Source organism: Dermacentor andersoni, chromosome 7 (assembly GCF_023375885.2).
Source record: "Dermacentor andersoni chromosome 7, qqDerAnde1_hic_scaffold, whole genome shotgun sequence".
Classification (NCBI taxonomy): Eukaryota; Metazoa; Arthropoda; class Arachnida; order Ixodida; family Ixodidae; genus Dermacentor; species Dermacentor andersoni.
The window spans coordinates 158,547,467-158,563,377 of record NC_092820.1 but is presented as its reverse complement, the minus strand read 5'-3'; the positions used below and the strand labels follow the sequence as shown (position 1 = coordinate 158,563,377).

Sequence of the window (15,911 nt, the reverse complement as noted above, 5' to 3'; positions counted from 1 at the left end):
AGTTAGCAAAGCACTACATATTTGTCATTAAACTTGTCTTGCTCTTTGGACTTGACTGTAGCATTTTTAAAGACTATGAGGAAATGTTAAGCACGCATGAGTTTCATCCTTTGCCAGCTATCTGTAACATTTTAGTGTAAGCATTTCCGCCAATACCTGCATAGACTGTTGCTGACGTTTAGTAATGTGCACTTGTATTAAAGTAAAACCTTGTTGATTTGCATTTCCATGGTATCAGAAGAAATGACAGGTAATTGAAGAAAGGGTCATCACAGCCAAGCCTACGACAAAAGCAGTCAAGAACCGTCGTGACCAATATAGACTACAACCGGATACTTGCATCAAGGATTGAACCGTTGAGAGACTGCCCGTGACGTGCCCTCAGCGTGTCTGCGGTGGACCGGGAGATGTGCACCTTCTGGGAATGAAAATCAGTCACAGCATGGGGCTTTATAGGCTGTCGCTGTGCCTGACATTGACACAAAGAAGTAGCAAGCAATGTGCGACAAATCTCCAAATAAGTTGGTATCACTTCAAGCAGCTTAGCACAATTAAGGACAGCTGAAACTTCCAGTGATACTCGCCACAGAATACACAGGCCACATGTGACTCCACTCCTCTCAAGCACATAGCCTCACCATCACTCCTACAGCCGTTACACAATTATACTACGGGCTCTACAGCTGGTTCAATTTCAGAAAAGTCCCACCTACTCCAAAGTCAACAAAGCCCTCTGTCCAATCATGTCTTAGAAGTTAACAGACTCGTGCTACCTGTTTAAAATGGCCTCCCAAAAAGCTTCACACAAACAGATGCACGCACGCACACGTGCAGAGAGACAAACAGTCAGACATACAGAAAAAGAAACAACTCACATTCGCCAGCAGCTCAGGGATCAAGTTGTTCAGGTGCAGAGCTGGCTCATCCACCAGACACTCCGTCAAGAACCTTCCCGCCCAATCTGCACATACAAGGCTACTTGTAAGCACATATGTACTGATGTAAGACACTATAATTTCGCTGCCAATTAACTGTTCGTGAATTGGAGACTTTGGGCATATTCGCAGCTACTAATTTCTGCAATGTGCCAGTCGCGATGCATGCTTTTGCAAACAATCTTGTTACTAGTGCAGCACAAGCTTGGGCAGCCATGTAAATTGAATGCGCCACATTTCAGGGGTACAGCCAACACAACTAGCTGGCAAAATAAACTTGCAATTTTCAGCACGGTATCCATATTTTTGCCTGGAAAATTTCGTGTGCCCTCAAATTTTGCGACATTCTCCAATTGCAAAACTTGCATAAATTAAGCCTGCACGAGGTTGCACAGTATACCCCCCCCCCACGCTGCAGCCAGAAATTGATTCCTTTCCCCTATTCCCCTATGTTGTCCTCGGTGTCAGTGCTTGTTGGCTTCTTATGATATGACAAATAAAAATCAGGCCCCTCAGTTAACCCGCTTTCTTCTCGTTTATTACATTATGAGGGTCTCGAATCCGGCAACATTGATGCCTTCAGGTAGCATGTGTGGGTTTAATGACCCGTTGCCTTCAACCAAAAAGATCACATTCTCGTGACGCCTGCGGCAGAAAGGATCATCCGCCGTTAAGGTCTGTGAGTGGTGGCGCTGGCTAACACTCCCAGGGTTCTACTAAAAACATGAGTACCCAAGAGAGTGGATGGGGAAACGGGGTCGCGGTAGCTCAATTGGTAGAGCATAGCAAGCGAAATGCGAAGGTTGTGGGATCGTTGCCCACCTGCGGCAAGTTGTTTTTTCATCCACTTTCATTTCCATTATTTTTTCATTTCTTTATTTCATTTATTAAGCACAAGTAACTTCCTCTATGTTGACCTTGGTGTCGGTGTTTGTTGGCTTCTTATGATATCTCGAGCTACCTTGTATCGCTACTTCCGCAAGGCCTAACTAGAGTCACTGCGTCGCAAGTGGGCGACTAATGTTGTAGTTCGGTGCCGAGCTGACGAAACGCAGAAGCCGTACAGAAAGCCAGCGAATCACCCTGGCAACAAAAGTGAAGGCACAGGATACTAGCACTCGTATGCCTGATTGGGGGCAACTTTGTTCACGGCCTTCATGTTTGTGACATTGCACATGTGGATCAGCCTAAAAAATTAACAGAGACACACCAAGTGGCATCCGAAAGTTCAGTTGCCATTATAAATTGGTTCAACAGAGAAGAGGATGGTGCCCCAGGGAAGCCAAAAGGTAAGAAAAACAAGACATCAGCAAGGCTGGTTGGCCACTGTGTTATGGGAGATTGTAGGCTCCCTACTCCACGAAGTTGAACAAAACCTGGCTTGCATGCTCACGGCTGCAATGTCTACAGATTGGGAATGCTTTCTCACTGCATTCAAGAAGTGTTATAGTGCTGCTTTAAGAGGAGGCTTACCTGTGCGGCTTGTCCCTGTAGCAGTGGCCTCAGGGCCCTGCAGTGTCATGGACAGCAGCTGCGAGAAATTCGAAAAATGTCCGCATGTCAGCGTCATACCACATCTCAAACAGTGCATGGAAGACTGAACAATGCCTGAGAACTGGTAAACCCTTGCTGGCACATAATAGTAAATTTTTGGGGTAATGAAGCTGAATAAGAAGCTGAAATTACTTCCTTATAAACATGACTTCACTGAAACCACTGCCTGCCCTCATGGCCAACAGTGCCCGGCAAAAGAGGGGAAGTTATTACCGTGTAAGTTGGAGTAATGCAACAGATCATTGGGTCCTTCCAAAGGACTGCAAAAATGCGTAAAAAAAGAAAGGAGTGGCGCATAAACGTAAATTTATCCTTCCGGATTGTGGTATGCGATGTGCCAGATGACCATGGCTGCAATGAACTGCTGCAGATTCACAGCTGAGTAAATAAGCTCATGGCTTGTATGTTCTTGGTAACTGTTTCGTTTGGCTCACTGGCATTTTGCGAGTGTGTCAGCAGAATGCTACGAACCTCTGATTTTGTGCAATCCTCATTGTTGGGCTTGAGCAAATGTCGCTAAAGAAACAATTAAAAATATATTTCTTTTTACGTCTGCATCCAGTGATTAGCACTCTATCTGCACCCTCACGAAACACCAATGAGCAAAGTGGCTGAAGATGTTGCCGCGGTTGCTACTAGGCATCCGGCACAGCTTATACCAAGCGCAAGCCAACACGCTCAGATGTTCTTGTTGCATTCCAGGATCAGGTGTGATAGTGCACAACACTAAACCGAAGCTCAGCAATGTACGGTTCGACGGATCTACCAAACAATCTACAGTTCAAATGCTCAGCAATCACTGCCTTGCACCCTGCCGCAGAGTATTCCAGCAAATGTCTAACCACCATACTGAAATCCTGTGTGCTCATTAGGGACAAGCGGCGGACAAGCCCTATTGCAGGAATGGACGCGACAGCGATATTTAAAACCCAGTCTTACCTTGACCGCGGGCACAGCCTGGCGAGTGTCCCGGTAGCAGGCAGCCAGAGACGGTACTACCAGCGATGGCACCAGGTTCACTGGAAACTGCTCCACTGCAGCCGTACCAATGAGACTTATGGCATATCCGACAGGGCATTTCAAAGCACTGCCTCGGATATACTCAGTTACTTGAGCTCGTTTCCAAGTAGCTCAGTATTTGTCAATCGTTCGTAGCTCCAGTGATTGCCATGCCTAAGTATAATATTTTGGAAGATGCCGACCAAGTTAATCATTCTTTCCACACAAGGTCTGCCGCGTGCGTGTCTTTCATCAATTTATAGAAAAGTGCAGGTGCTTCTAAGCTGTACTGCAATGTGCTGCTGAGAAAGCCATGAAGGTGAGGCCTCTAAATTATTGTTACTACTACAACGGAGTGCCTAGTCTTTCTTTCGGAGCATGAATTGACTGTTTTTTTACAAGTGTTACACCACAATCAAAACACGAGCTGAAAACTATACGAGATCACACAACTACTTGACAAAGTGACACAAACGCTTCACCCCTGTGTTTTCCCTCCATAGCTCAGACATGTTGTTGTCGCATATAGCTGGCCAACCTTAGTCTGATAGCATTTCAACTAATAGATTTGCCTTTGAGTGCAGCTTCACAAACGCTGCCACCCCCCCCCCCCCCCCCCCCTAATTCAAAGGATTTGCCACAAAGCATGTGGGGATAAAATAAAAGCTTGTAACTGCACCGTTACGTGAACTGCAGCAACGTCTCTGTGAACGTATTGTCTGTAACCCAACGCATGCAGTTTTCAGATACACCTGGCTTCACTCCAGCCGTTCTACACTTGTGCATTCCCGCTTGACAACAACTAGACCATGTGCATTAAGGTGCACAAAAAGCACAGCTTCCCACCAGGACTCCTTCCACGTACAGCACTCAGATTTGTTAACATGAAGGCACGATCATGTGTCCAAAGGGGCATTCATAGTCCGACATTTACAGTGCGCAGGCAAGTGTCACTTGCGGCCAGTCACGCTATGCTGCTTGTACAGCATCAGCCGAAATGCCATCCCCTCTACACTGCCGATGCATGCGCCATTGGCTGCTCCCTTCGGCGCGTGCACAGAGCCGTGCGCCGCTTTGAACAGCTGTCTGCAACTGTCGGCGAAGTGGCATGCACACTTTCTTTTTTCCTCATGCAAATGCATTGTGGATCGGTGCAGGCAGCATGACCAACGCATGGATCCTGACGTCATCATCCTGAGTCATCCTGACGTCGTGCACGTCGGCTGCGTCCCGATTACGTTGACTGTGCCAGTATATCGATCTACAGACACTGCTGTTCTCACCATGCTGACAAAACGTGTGTGCACGCGAGCGCTGCAAGCAAACTGCACGTGTGCACCTGTCTTGGGTGGGCTGACAGCATGCACTGCACCTTCAGCTGTGCTTCGGCGATGCACTATTGCATTCTTGTTAACATATCTGACCTCTGTACATCCGCTCATACTTCAAGTGGTCTTCAGTAAAGGAACTTGTAGGTATAGTATATGCTAGGCTTGTGCAAATCTAATTCCTTGGTTTAAAGTGAAATCAAAACTAATCGTCACTGGTGTCAAATAAATTTTAAGCAAATAATTTGGACAGTTATGGACTTTGCACAAAGCCTTTACCAATAAAAGATCTACAAAGGATAGTTCTTTCAATGCAGGAAAGCTTCACCTCTAGCATCAGTTTACTTTGCTGTTAATCTGATAAAACATTGTTGTTAAGATATATTCCTGCAAAAATTCATGTTTTTCAACATTCTTTTTTTTTTTCAACTACAGCAGCACTAGGTTCGTCTGGAGGCTTTTGCTCAGTGTTTCACTACAGTGGCTGCTTATGCTATGGTCTACTTGAAATCTTGCGATGGTTGGCCCCGTGGGAACGTTTCACCTTCAGCCATCTTTGCGATGCCACGAATTGCCACCTTGACTGTGTGATGCCAGCAGATTAGGTTGCATTGCACAAGTTCAGGTCAGTGCTTTCTATCTACAAGAGAGCTTGTTTTGTACAGTAGGAGCACAGACGAACTTGGTAGGTGCGCTTGCTGTAATTGCCAGCTGGTCACCCCCGAACTTAAATTCTGCTACTCAACCTTCAGTCTAGCCCACACATGCGCCTGATTTCAGGCCTGATAATTGACATTTCCCATGACGATTTGCCGCTCACCACCACGCCTGCATTGGCTGTTAGACCTAACCGATGTTGCTTTACAAGGTGCTGGCGCAGCGGCCATATGGCTCTTGGAAAACCGAGAAACCATCTCACTAACAGAAACGGGAGTACAGGGGATAACCTGAACGGCCCCAATTTTCCTCATGCCACCACCTGCGGGGACGCCGAAGTTTCCGTGCCAGTTTCTTCTCTGATGGAAATCATTGCTGTGCTGATGACAGGACGAGGAGGACATAAGAGATGGGGGCAGGTGATGGCTACATGAATCAGGCCTAATGATGCAAGAAGTTTTGGATGCCGTAAGGTGCCTGGCTCAATTTTAGATGGGCGTGCGCGCCGACAAAACAGATGATGGCAGTGTGAATCAAGGTGGTCTTTCTATGGGGATGGTAGAATAATAAAGCAGGTCTAAAAACTGGTCATCGACTGTAAGTCAAAGGGTTTCCTTGTTTGTTCTTTGTTATAAACGAATTAGTCTTTGAATTGTTTTGGCTAGGACCATGCTATGCAATCTGACTTACGGAAACTGAAACTGTGTATTAAACGTGTTTTTAAATGATATTAGTTTGCTTCGAACACTGAAAATCAAGCCAAAGAGAATATCGAATCGCATTACATTCTACTGAACATCTGAAAATATTGAATGTTCACACAAGCCTAACATTTCCCATTAACAATACCACTGACATGCCCTACTGGAGGCCAACAACTGCTCAGCTCGGGTCAGTTCAAACTACTTGATGATGTGACAGATGTGCAGATGCTCTGCCCGCCCCTCCACTACTAGCAGTGCCAATAACTCACCGACGGCGAGGGCCTTGTCCAAGTTCGATGCTTGAAGGTGGTGTAGAACCAGAGGATTCACAATAGAAGACACACTCAGGCCCAGGCCCTGTGGATGCCACAAACAGCTCAGTGATGGCTCGTGTTACATTACAAGTTACATTTCACCTAGGCTGAAAAAGTTTGAAGTTTGAAAAGGTAGAATGTCATTGCCACCCGTTACCAGCAATCACCAATGCTGCAAATGAAGCATAAACAAACCACGGCCTCCCGACAACTTCAGTAGGGTAGAAATTTGGACGAGCTGCTGTAGCCTAGTTCAAAATTTGGCAGAATCAGCACTCTGACGAAGCAACAGAAATCAGTGACACAAGCAACAGAAAGAGTGAAAGGATGTGGAAAGTGCTGCTCCTTACCACCTTTGCGCGGCGGCAGTGGTGTGTCGTGCCACGTTCATGCTGACCCTGCATTCTTTTCCAGAACAATTGTGGTTTCGTGCTTCAGAAGGTCTATTACAATATTTATGAAATATTGTTTTCCGGATCACTTCGCATGCACCCCCTTTTTACCGCGACCAGGTCTGAAATTTTGCTGCAACGGGATGGCACTTTCAAAACAGTTCTTTTTATCTACATTCAGTTTCAATAGGCAGGGTTAGAGAAATTGGAAATGCAATGAAATGTGGTGGTTATAATCGACGGATTGTTATATCCGGGATTATTATGAGTGTGCTCAACTTATTAACGTGAGTGTTTATAATGAATATTCCATAAAATGAAGGTATTTTAGCATTGATTGTGACTTTGTTATGACACTGATAAACTGTATGTACAGTCAGATTGTAGGCTATCTCTAAAGCACACAAACCTACTCATAAAAAAGCAAGTAATATTCAACAGAAGAGCAAGTAACATTCGCCGATCTTGTTATGGAGACGTAACACCAAAGTCGATTTTCGTTTTCTCGAACAAGAGAAAGATAGCTATTTCTCTAGCTCACCATGAAACTGTGGTGACCGAAAAGTAAAAAATATCGCATCTTGATTTTTTTTTTTTTTTTAAGTATGAAAATCAGGGTGCATGTTACCATCAAATAGTTTGTCAGTTTGAACTGAAATTCGCCAAACCAAGCTGCTGATATGAACCTCAAGGCAACTCGGTGCGAAAATGCGCAACCACCTTTAGTTTCTCCACCACAGTGGCAGCGTCCTCGGTGTTCACAGCTGGAAAGACGTATTCGGCCAGCAGGTCATAGTTGGCATCCACTCCAAGGTCCATCATCTCCTTGATGACGTCGTAGATGCCCTGTTCATTGCTTCCTTGAGCCAAGACCAAAGGGTAGAAGTAGTGCGTCCGCAGCGGCATCCCCTGCACAGAGAAGTTGCAGTGGACAGGCCGGGCTTGTTTTAATTTTTTATTTATTGATTTACAAACATGCCGCAGTCTACTAAAGGACCTAGCAGGTGGACACACAAGTCTCAGCACAGCATTGCATTGGTAAAAATGACAAACATAACTTATACAAAGCAAAAGATCAACACCGATTAGACTGCAATAACGCTTCAATAAAAAGCACATCAATCGGCACGCATTTAACAACGTAGATGTGGGCATGACCTCCACTGCTAATAGGCTGCCAAATTCCATAAATGTAGTACAGCTTAAACGAGATAACAGCACAGGCTTACTCAGCAGAGATGGTCTCAAGCATCAGGCATGCACAAAATAAACAGAACAAACAGCTGTGGACTGACGGCTTAAAAATCAGCAGTTCCTTAATACTACTACGGAAGAAATAAAGAAAAATTCAACAGTAGGTTGCACGTGTATTCTGCATCTGTAAGACAGATACCTAGGCAAGCTCAAATTCCCTTGCCAAGTCAGATAAGAAAACGTCAAGGGGTGAGGCGTTCTGTATTTGGAAGAACTGCTTGTGGTAAAAAAAAAAAAAGAAAGTTTTAGAAAATGCACAGTGCTCACCTGCTGGTGCATCTCTCGCAGCAGTGGCAGGGCCAGTTCTGCAATTGAGACAACACTGTAGTTGTATGATGCACCAACAAATACGACACGAGGGCCCACTGTTAAAGTCTTGGAACATGATTCAAATCAGTTCCAATCCTATTTTTCTAGAATACATTAGAAATACAAGCTTCTGTTGTGCAACATAGGACCTTATAAAATTTTACAGCAGCTTGGTGATATGGACTATGATATAGGGTTGCTGCAAACTGCTTCACTGTCTTCTTTACCATCTATTGATTCAAAATCTCTCGAGTCAAACAATATTCTACCCAGGACTCATAAGTTCGTGCCAAGATGACGTTCTGCCCAGAGGGGAGGTCATGTGTTGCTTACACGAAATGGACGAAGATGACAACCAGACAGATGATGTGCATTCTTCCTTTCTGCCATCTTAACCATCCTAACTTGTGAATAGCCTGTGTACATAAATATTCTCTCACATTTCATCCGTTAGATTGTCATGTTGTCACAGAAACTGTAAGGCCTAGTATTCAGATTCATGAACAATTCAATATGTGTGAATCGGTTGACCTTTCTTAATGTCGATTTAAATTTGGTACAACTTAAAATCTGGCTATTCAAACACAATGTCAACTTAAGCCTTTTGTTTCCTTGTCTACACCTAGCTTTTATGAAATACAAACCAACCTGCAATGCTGAACGTACTGTATTTACTCGATTACGATGCACTGTCAAATGTAACGTACAGCTGGTTTTCGCTGCCATAAAGGGAAAAATGCAATGGCCTTGACTGTTTGCTTACGAGATTTTCATTGCAGAAGAGAAAGTATGTAACAATTTGTTCTCACTTGAAAAAAAAAAAAAGATAGGCTAGAACTTAGCCCTGCTAACTCTCTAAGTATGAGACAGCATACTTACATTGTGATAACTATGATGGCTTGACAGCAGTGCGTATGTGTGTCACGGGTGACCTTGTACACTCTCATTTATCGAAGTGACGACAACTTGTACTTCTTACAAATTTTCAATTTCATGCACAATGTGGTGCATGCTCCCGTATACTCGACACATCTACAGTTTTCTGATCGCTACCCCCAATGTAGGTGAAGTCCACCTATAACGCTATATATAAGTGTGTGAGCGATTGTGTGATTGAACCTCTGTCTTCCAGCACAGCAGCCCAATGCTGTAACGATTAGGCTACAATCGCACACATGCTTCTCTCATCCCAAAGTCGCTCTTTGAAATGTCTGGTGTGCGCATCACATGCCAGTCTCTCGCATTCTTTCCTTGTGACAACTAGCGCTTCGAAGCGCTATGCTAGACTATGCAGCCTTCACGACCGGCTCACATTTCTCAGACTGCACTATCTTTGGGATTGGCTGCAGTCCGCTGGTTAGACTGCATTGCTACAGTGAACTAGAATAAATGGGCAATGCACCGACTGACACATGCGTGCATCGCCTTATCGCGTGTGTCACGCGAAGCACTGCTCGTAGCGACGGCATTCTCATCGCCAGCTATTGAACACCCTCAGCAGACCGTAGCTCTACCCATGGCCGGTCTGGAGCGCGCATCTGCTCAGACGCCAGGCGCGCTTTCCAGACTGGCCGTGCTTCAGCGTGTGCTGCGCTTTACCATCATGCGCCTTCAATAGTTAGTGACTGCGGCACCGTCACTACTGGCGATACAACATGCCTCAGGCAAAAAGGAACAATCATGCCACTGAAAAAACGTTCTAGTATACTCTAGCACTACCTGCAGGCTGCATTTTTCAGGCTGCACCATCTTCGGGATCAACTCATATTTTTTGTCAGATGCATACCTACAAAGTGGCTGTAGTCTGCCTATAAGGTGATCACATTCAAATTTATTGCTTCCTAGAAACAGTGGACTGGGGATCACCTCATTTAGCTGTTTCGATGCGTCCTCATCATAATATCAACAGCCCATAGGATCTCATCTTCAGCACTGTCCACAGCATTTGAGATACTGCATTCTTTAAACACCTTGCAAACTATGGAGGCCTAACGAACTTACAAAATGGGCATGGACAACACCGCAGCTTTTAAAGCTGCAGCTGATGTGTGGATTGGTTTGGACTACAGGAATCTGGAATGCCAAAGATAATACCTTGCACAAACTATTGAATTTTTCATTGCGTACTCTATAGGCAGCGTCCAAATTCACACCCCAGGGACAGATTTGTATGAGTAACAGAAACTAATCCCGGAGTTTATGCTTTTGCTGAGCGCGTGCGCCAGATACAAGGGAAGGTGCCAGAATTACATTGTGGCCGCCATGTTCTGGACATTGCCTATCCTAAGGTGCATGTCATTCTTTAGTAAAATTTTTCCGGAAAGAGAAATGTCTATTAGAATCAAGCAAGCACTGTAAATGTGAGCAGCAGAGATGAGCACACGCACCAGAGCGGTTGGCAAGGGCCACTTCTGCACAGCGCACCAGGGCACGACTGTTGAGGCCCCGACTCTGCAGGTCCTTGCAGTAGTGCAGGACGCGTTCCAGGGGCTGCACCAAGGTACACAGTTGGCCTTCACGCAGCACATAATGTCAGAAGTTTGCGGAGTAAAATAAGTGCTAATGTGTTTTTACAATGCTCCGGGCAACACTGATGAAAGAGAGCAAATGCTGGGTGGTGAGGAAGATGATGCTGGTCACTGGTCCGCTGTGTGCTTGTCTCCAAATAGAATAAGTACCATATATACTAGCGCAAGAATTGCATTCAAAGCATCTCAGCCCAAAATATGAAAAAAATAAATAGAAATGAAGAGAGAGAGAGAGACAAGGACACAACCTAGTTACAGCTAGTCTGGCCAGCCGTATTTTCACATCACGCTGCTAGAAGAAACCATTGAACAGCATATGGTGCTGCATTCAAGCTAAAGGTTGTGAAGTACGTTGAGCAAGCACGCTGCCGGCCACAACATTGGCACCGGCAAAAAAATAAATAAATACTAAGTACGTCACTGGTTCAAACAGAGGTGCTTAAAGATAACTTGATTGTAATAATAACATAAGTTAACTTAATTCCCTTTTTTGGTAAAGAGAGCTCACGAGGGTCATGCATGGCTAAAAAACTCGCACCAAAATTGTTGGCTCCCGTGCAAGGGCCACATCTCATCAAAAAGAAGAGGGGGGGGGGGGGCAGAAAACAAAACAAAAGAGAAGGTGCAACCTTTACATGAGTATGTATGCTATTCTGTAAATAGGTTTTCCCTTTGCCCCTGGTGGTCAGGCCATGTCTGCGCCCGAGCTCCACCACGGACAAGCTGTAAGCCTGCAGCTCCACTGAAATACTGTGCAGAGAAGAAGTCATGTGGGAAATTTATTTAACAGAATATCTGCATGATTCACGGAGACAAGTACACAGCAGGCCAGTCACTGTAGTGACTTCCTCGGCACCCTCCTAAGTGGGAATCTAAAGGGAGAGAGGTGGGGTTTCTGGTGTGGAGACAAAGTGTCCACAGGTTGTTCCCACGGCCATGCAGTAAATAAACGTCACCATTAGGTAATTTCAATGCAGCAACAGCCCCACCTTATCGCAACATCAGAGGACAATAGAAAACGGTATGCAAGTCGCTCACCAGACCTCGCCGCACCATCTGGCTGACGAAAAAGTTTCCGTGGTACTCGTTGCGCGGCGTATCCATGGTGAGGAGCATGCGGTAAGCCACCTCGTCCTGGCCTTGCGCCAGCAGCTGCAGGCACACGTTGATGCAGTCCTGGGTGTAGCCTGCCAGGCGCCGCGTCCTTTCCAGCAGCTGCACAACACCCGCAGTGGTTGCTAACACTCGCACACCATTAAGGATGCATTAGCATGGGGACCATGTCCATCGAGGTGTGACACCCCACTTAAGAACATTTGCTGTGTATGGGCATATTTTGATCAAACTTGCATCATTGATGTATTTTGACATGGTCACTTCAAGTATCCAATTAATTATATTGTGCAATAATAGTTTTCCATGTAAATTAGGACTTTTTTTGTGTGTGAGCTAGGTTGGGGGTCGAGTGTTTATGAAATTGCTGGTTCTTATGGGGAAGGCTGACATATGATCTATACTGATTTAGGCTAAAGTCCATTTTCTTTGCTCTTGAACCCACAATAACACCCAGGACAAATAATAAGAGGGGCCAGCGTGCCGACAGCTGCCAGGCATCTCACAAAACTGGCATGATAAGAGCCACCAGTGGCGCTGCAGGCACTGGTGGTGCACAAGATGAGACCGATGGGAAATTGAAATGCTAACTAATGTTAGCTTTACATTTGCTGCTCAGAAGACCAGGGCACACACACAGACGCTCAGCAGGAAAGCTAGTGGGCTCATGCCACCAGTGGAAGGCAGCATGCTGACCTTGCTCCGCCACTGAGGTGACCGAGTGTAGGAGTTGGTGGTTGTGCCCATTTTCCTTCGTCCTTTTTTTTTTTACAGCCGGATACACCATGCCCCACCTTGTTCTTTACAAAACGCTGTTAAAGATGAGGTAGCAGGAGTCAACCAGGCAGATGTCACTAAATTCATAGGTGGCTCCTGGCTTGCGGGAATTCAGAGTCAATTGCAGCTGTCATGTTACACACTGCCTTCGCAAGCACAAAAAATGAAAAGCACTGAGCTCCACAGAAGTCTTGGACTAGAAAATTACATGGTGATGAGAGAGAATGAGAGAGAGATAATAAACCTTATTTTAGAGTGCAGCTCTTAATAGCCCATTCCTGCGGCGAGCAGCATCGGCGTAACCGAGCGAACGTGTGCCGCAAAGAATGAAAGTGAATGCCGAGTGCAGCGGTAGATGAAAGAAAGGCCACAATGAAGAGAGGAGGAGAAAAGAGCAGAAAGCGGTTGCAGTGGAACCATGAGGTGGAAAGCGGAGAAGGAGCAGAGGGAAGACGGCCTGCACATGCGCAGAGTTGCCGGTGGCCACAGCATCCGCAGCTGCGTGGGCGATCTCATTTGCGCTGCTGAGGAGAGGCTAGAGTGCCAGGAGGTGGGGAGGGCTATGCTGGTCCGTGGCGTCCGCTGCTGCGAGCAGTCTGCGGTACCAGCATGTGTGACAGGGATCACTGCTCTTAAGGGGCAATGGCGAGCGGCTACAAGTGAGGGTCAATGTGATGCTCCCTTGGGTGTTGTCGCCGCTGACACTGGTGGCACGACTTCCCCGAGATGAAGGACCACTCTCGTAGTTGGTGAAAGGAAAGCATGAGAAGATAAGCGTAGTGCCACGCAATACTGTCCATGCGGCGACGATGGGTACAATATGGCACCAAAGTAGTGCACGTCGTCTGTGTGGAAACAAAGCACTGCAAGAGCGGAGATCTGTCTACGGCGGCTGCTCTGAATCGCACCCACGCACTGCCTCTCGCAATGTCCCATTTAGCGAGGCAGACACGCCACGCTACACTCTACGCGCGGGGGCGCATTTCCTCCGAAGCTCCAGATTCTAAGGAAAGCTGGTCGACAGCACTTCGATAACACCGCGATCATGTGGTTTCCAGCGCACGTCGCCACCCCCACCGACGACGGCCCCCCTAACTTGAACGAGGTAGCACACCGCTCTGCGCGAGAACTGAACCGCCGCGCAGAATCGGAGACCGCCTCTTCGAGTTCGGAACTCCTGGTTCAAAACACGCGAGATCACCTGGTCAGGTACAATGACATCACCAAGCACTACCAGCTAAGCAGACGGTTGCTGCTCCCACCTCACCCCATGCTGAAACGTCGCCAGGCAGTCATCTGGCGACAATTGCAAACACAAACATTCCCCAGTCCGGTGCGACTGCAGCACATTTTCCCCGCGCAATACCCGACTGCTCTTTGCAAATTATGTCAGGAAACTAGAGCGACGCTGTCACACATGTTGTGGGAGTGTCGTGTTACATCAGCTGCAATGTCAGTAGCTCCGGAGGCTCTTGCGTCGAAGTGGGCCGCCGCTCTAAGCGCAGCTCCAACCTCAAGACACAAGAGTGGGCTGTCCAGCAAGCCCGAGAGGCGGCGACGAGGCAAGGCCTCGAAGTCCCCTCTAGGGAGACCTGAGCCCGGGTCGTCAAATTTGCCGGATTCAAAATAACGTTGTTTCCATCCATCCATCCACGCTACACTCCAGTTGGAATGTCCGCATGAGACAGATTATCTGTGCCAGCTAATATATTGCAAAATGAAAACACGTATAGATTTGAGCTCAAATTTTGCATTAAGGAGTATCACAATCGTCTGTGATTTTTTTTTTTTAAGCAAGAACCCGCATCTTAGCTTCCCCACCTCGATGACATTTATCTGGCCAAAAAACTACAGAAGTGTGGCTGTGGTGCACAATGACTTTTTAAATTCAAAATGCGATGCAAAATTATTTCACGTTCAAGAAATTATGGAAACAAGTGGAGGAAGATGGATTGGCGTCAGATTTCTTTTAGAGTTGTTGAGTTACAGGACTCACTTCTCAAAACCCTGCATATGTAATTGTAATTAAGGCAAAAAAATTTAAACAATATAAAGAGACTGCAACTGAACTGAAACGTGAATAAAAGAATGTGCCCAAAGTTTTGTGCAATCCGCCCTTTCTTTGTTGTCCTGGGTTTCTTACGCAAAATTACAATTACACCTCGAAACCAACTCGACCAGTTGTCTACCTTGACTCCTGCATCAGAGAATTTATGCCGCACTGAGACTACAAGGAAGCTAACAATGGAAGGAAGTGGCAGCGTACCATATCAAGCATGCTGTGGTGGCCCGCACAGGCTAGGACCCGCACCACATCCAGCAGCAGTTCATCGGGCAGGAAGGTATCGACCCGGTCGGCCTCACGTAGCGCCCGCTCCAGGCCTGCCTGGTCACCTCGTTCGGCACAGCCAACCAGCAGTGCGTGAAATGTGTCTGCAGTTGGCTCCAGCTGCGCATTCCTGCAATCCATTCGCTTAATGCATCACTGCTCCCCAAGAATCAGGCAGGACGCCCCCTTTGGAGATGATTATCTACGTTTAAGCAATTAGCATTCGAGTTCATTTATGTTCTTCCAGGACATTAGACACGGATCACAGAATGGACACACACACAGCAATCTTTTGTAATGTTGTGCTGCACGACCTTTCAAAACTTACTTAGCGAACAGAATTAATTTTTCTTGAAACTTGATGCAGCATTTGTTATATCGCAGAGGAGTCTAAATTCACAAAACATTCAGAAAATTTTGGCAGTATTGGCAGGGGATGGTATCCAGCCAGTGCCCCCACAAAAGCAGCAATAAACGTACCTCATCACCTCCAGGACATTCCAGGCACTTTCAGTGTCCCTGCAAAAAGAGCACAAGGTCAGGAATGTGTGCCACACAAATTCCAAAACAGGCTAGAGCAAGTTGCAGAACAACAAAAATGACAGTTTTTCACAGTATATGACACTAGTAGAGGGACCTTAAAATGGCTCCGATAGTTCTGTTTGAACTCATTAATAACCAGGGGAACTCATGGTGGATATTGAGGGGTCAACTTTAC

General features: G+C 46.2%; 1 protein-coding gene across 1 annotated transcript in view; it reads right to left on the bottom strand.

Annotated features, from left to right (window-relative positions):
* bsf (bicoid stability factor) overlaps positions 1-15,911 on the bottom strand; it is a 53,501-nt gene that overhangs the window by 26,586 nt on the left and 11,004 nt on the right. Inside the window, exons 6-16 of the mRNA XM_050180612.3 lie at positions 15,674-15,712; positions 15,131-15,323; positions 12,013-12,189; positions 10,834-10,936; positions 8,405-8,442; positions 7,604-7,792; positions 6,447-6,534; positions 3,429-3,523; positions 2,409-2,466; positions 876-961; positions 341-418 (exon numbers count right to left, since the gene is read on the bottom strand). Coding sequence (XP_050036569.1) covers positions 341-418; positions 876-961; positions 2,409-2,466; positions 3,429-3,523; positions 6,447-6,534; positions 7,604-7,792; positions 8,405-8,442; positions 10,834-10,936; positions 12,013-12,189; positions 15,131-15,323; positions 15,674-15,712 — 1,144 coding nt within the window. The remainder of the gene's footprint in view (positions 1-340; positions 419-875; positions 962-2,408; positions 2,467-3,428; positions 3,524-6,446; positions 6,535-7,603; positions 7,793-8,404; positions 8,443-10,833; positions 10,937-12,012; positions 12,190-15,130; positions 15,324-15,673; positions 15,713-15,911) is intronic.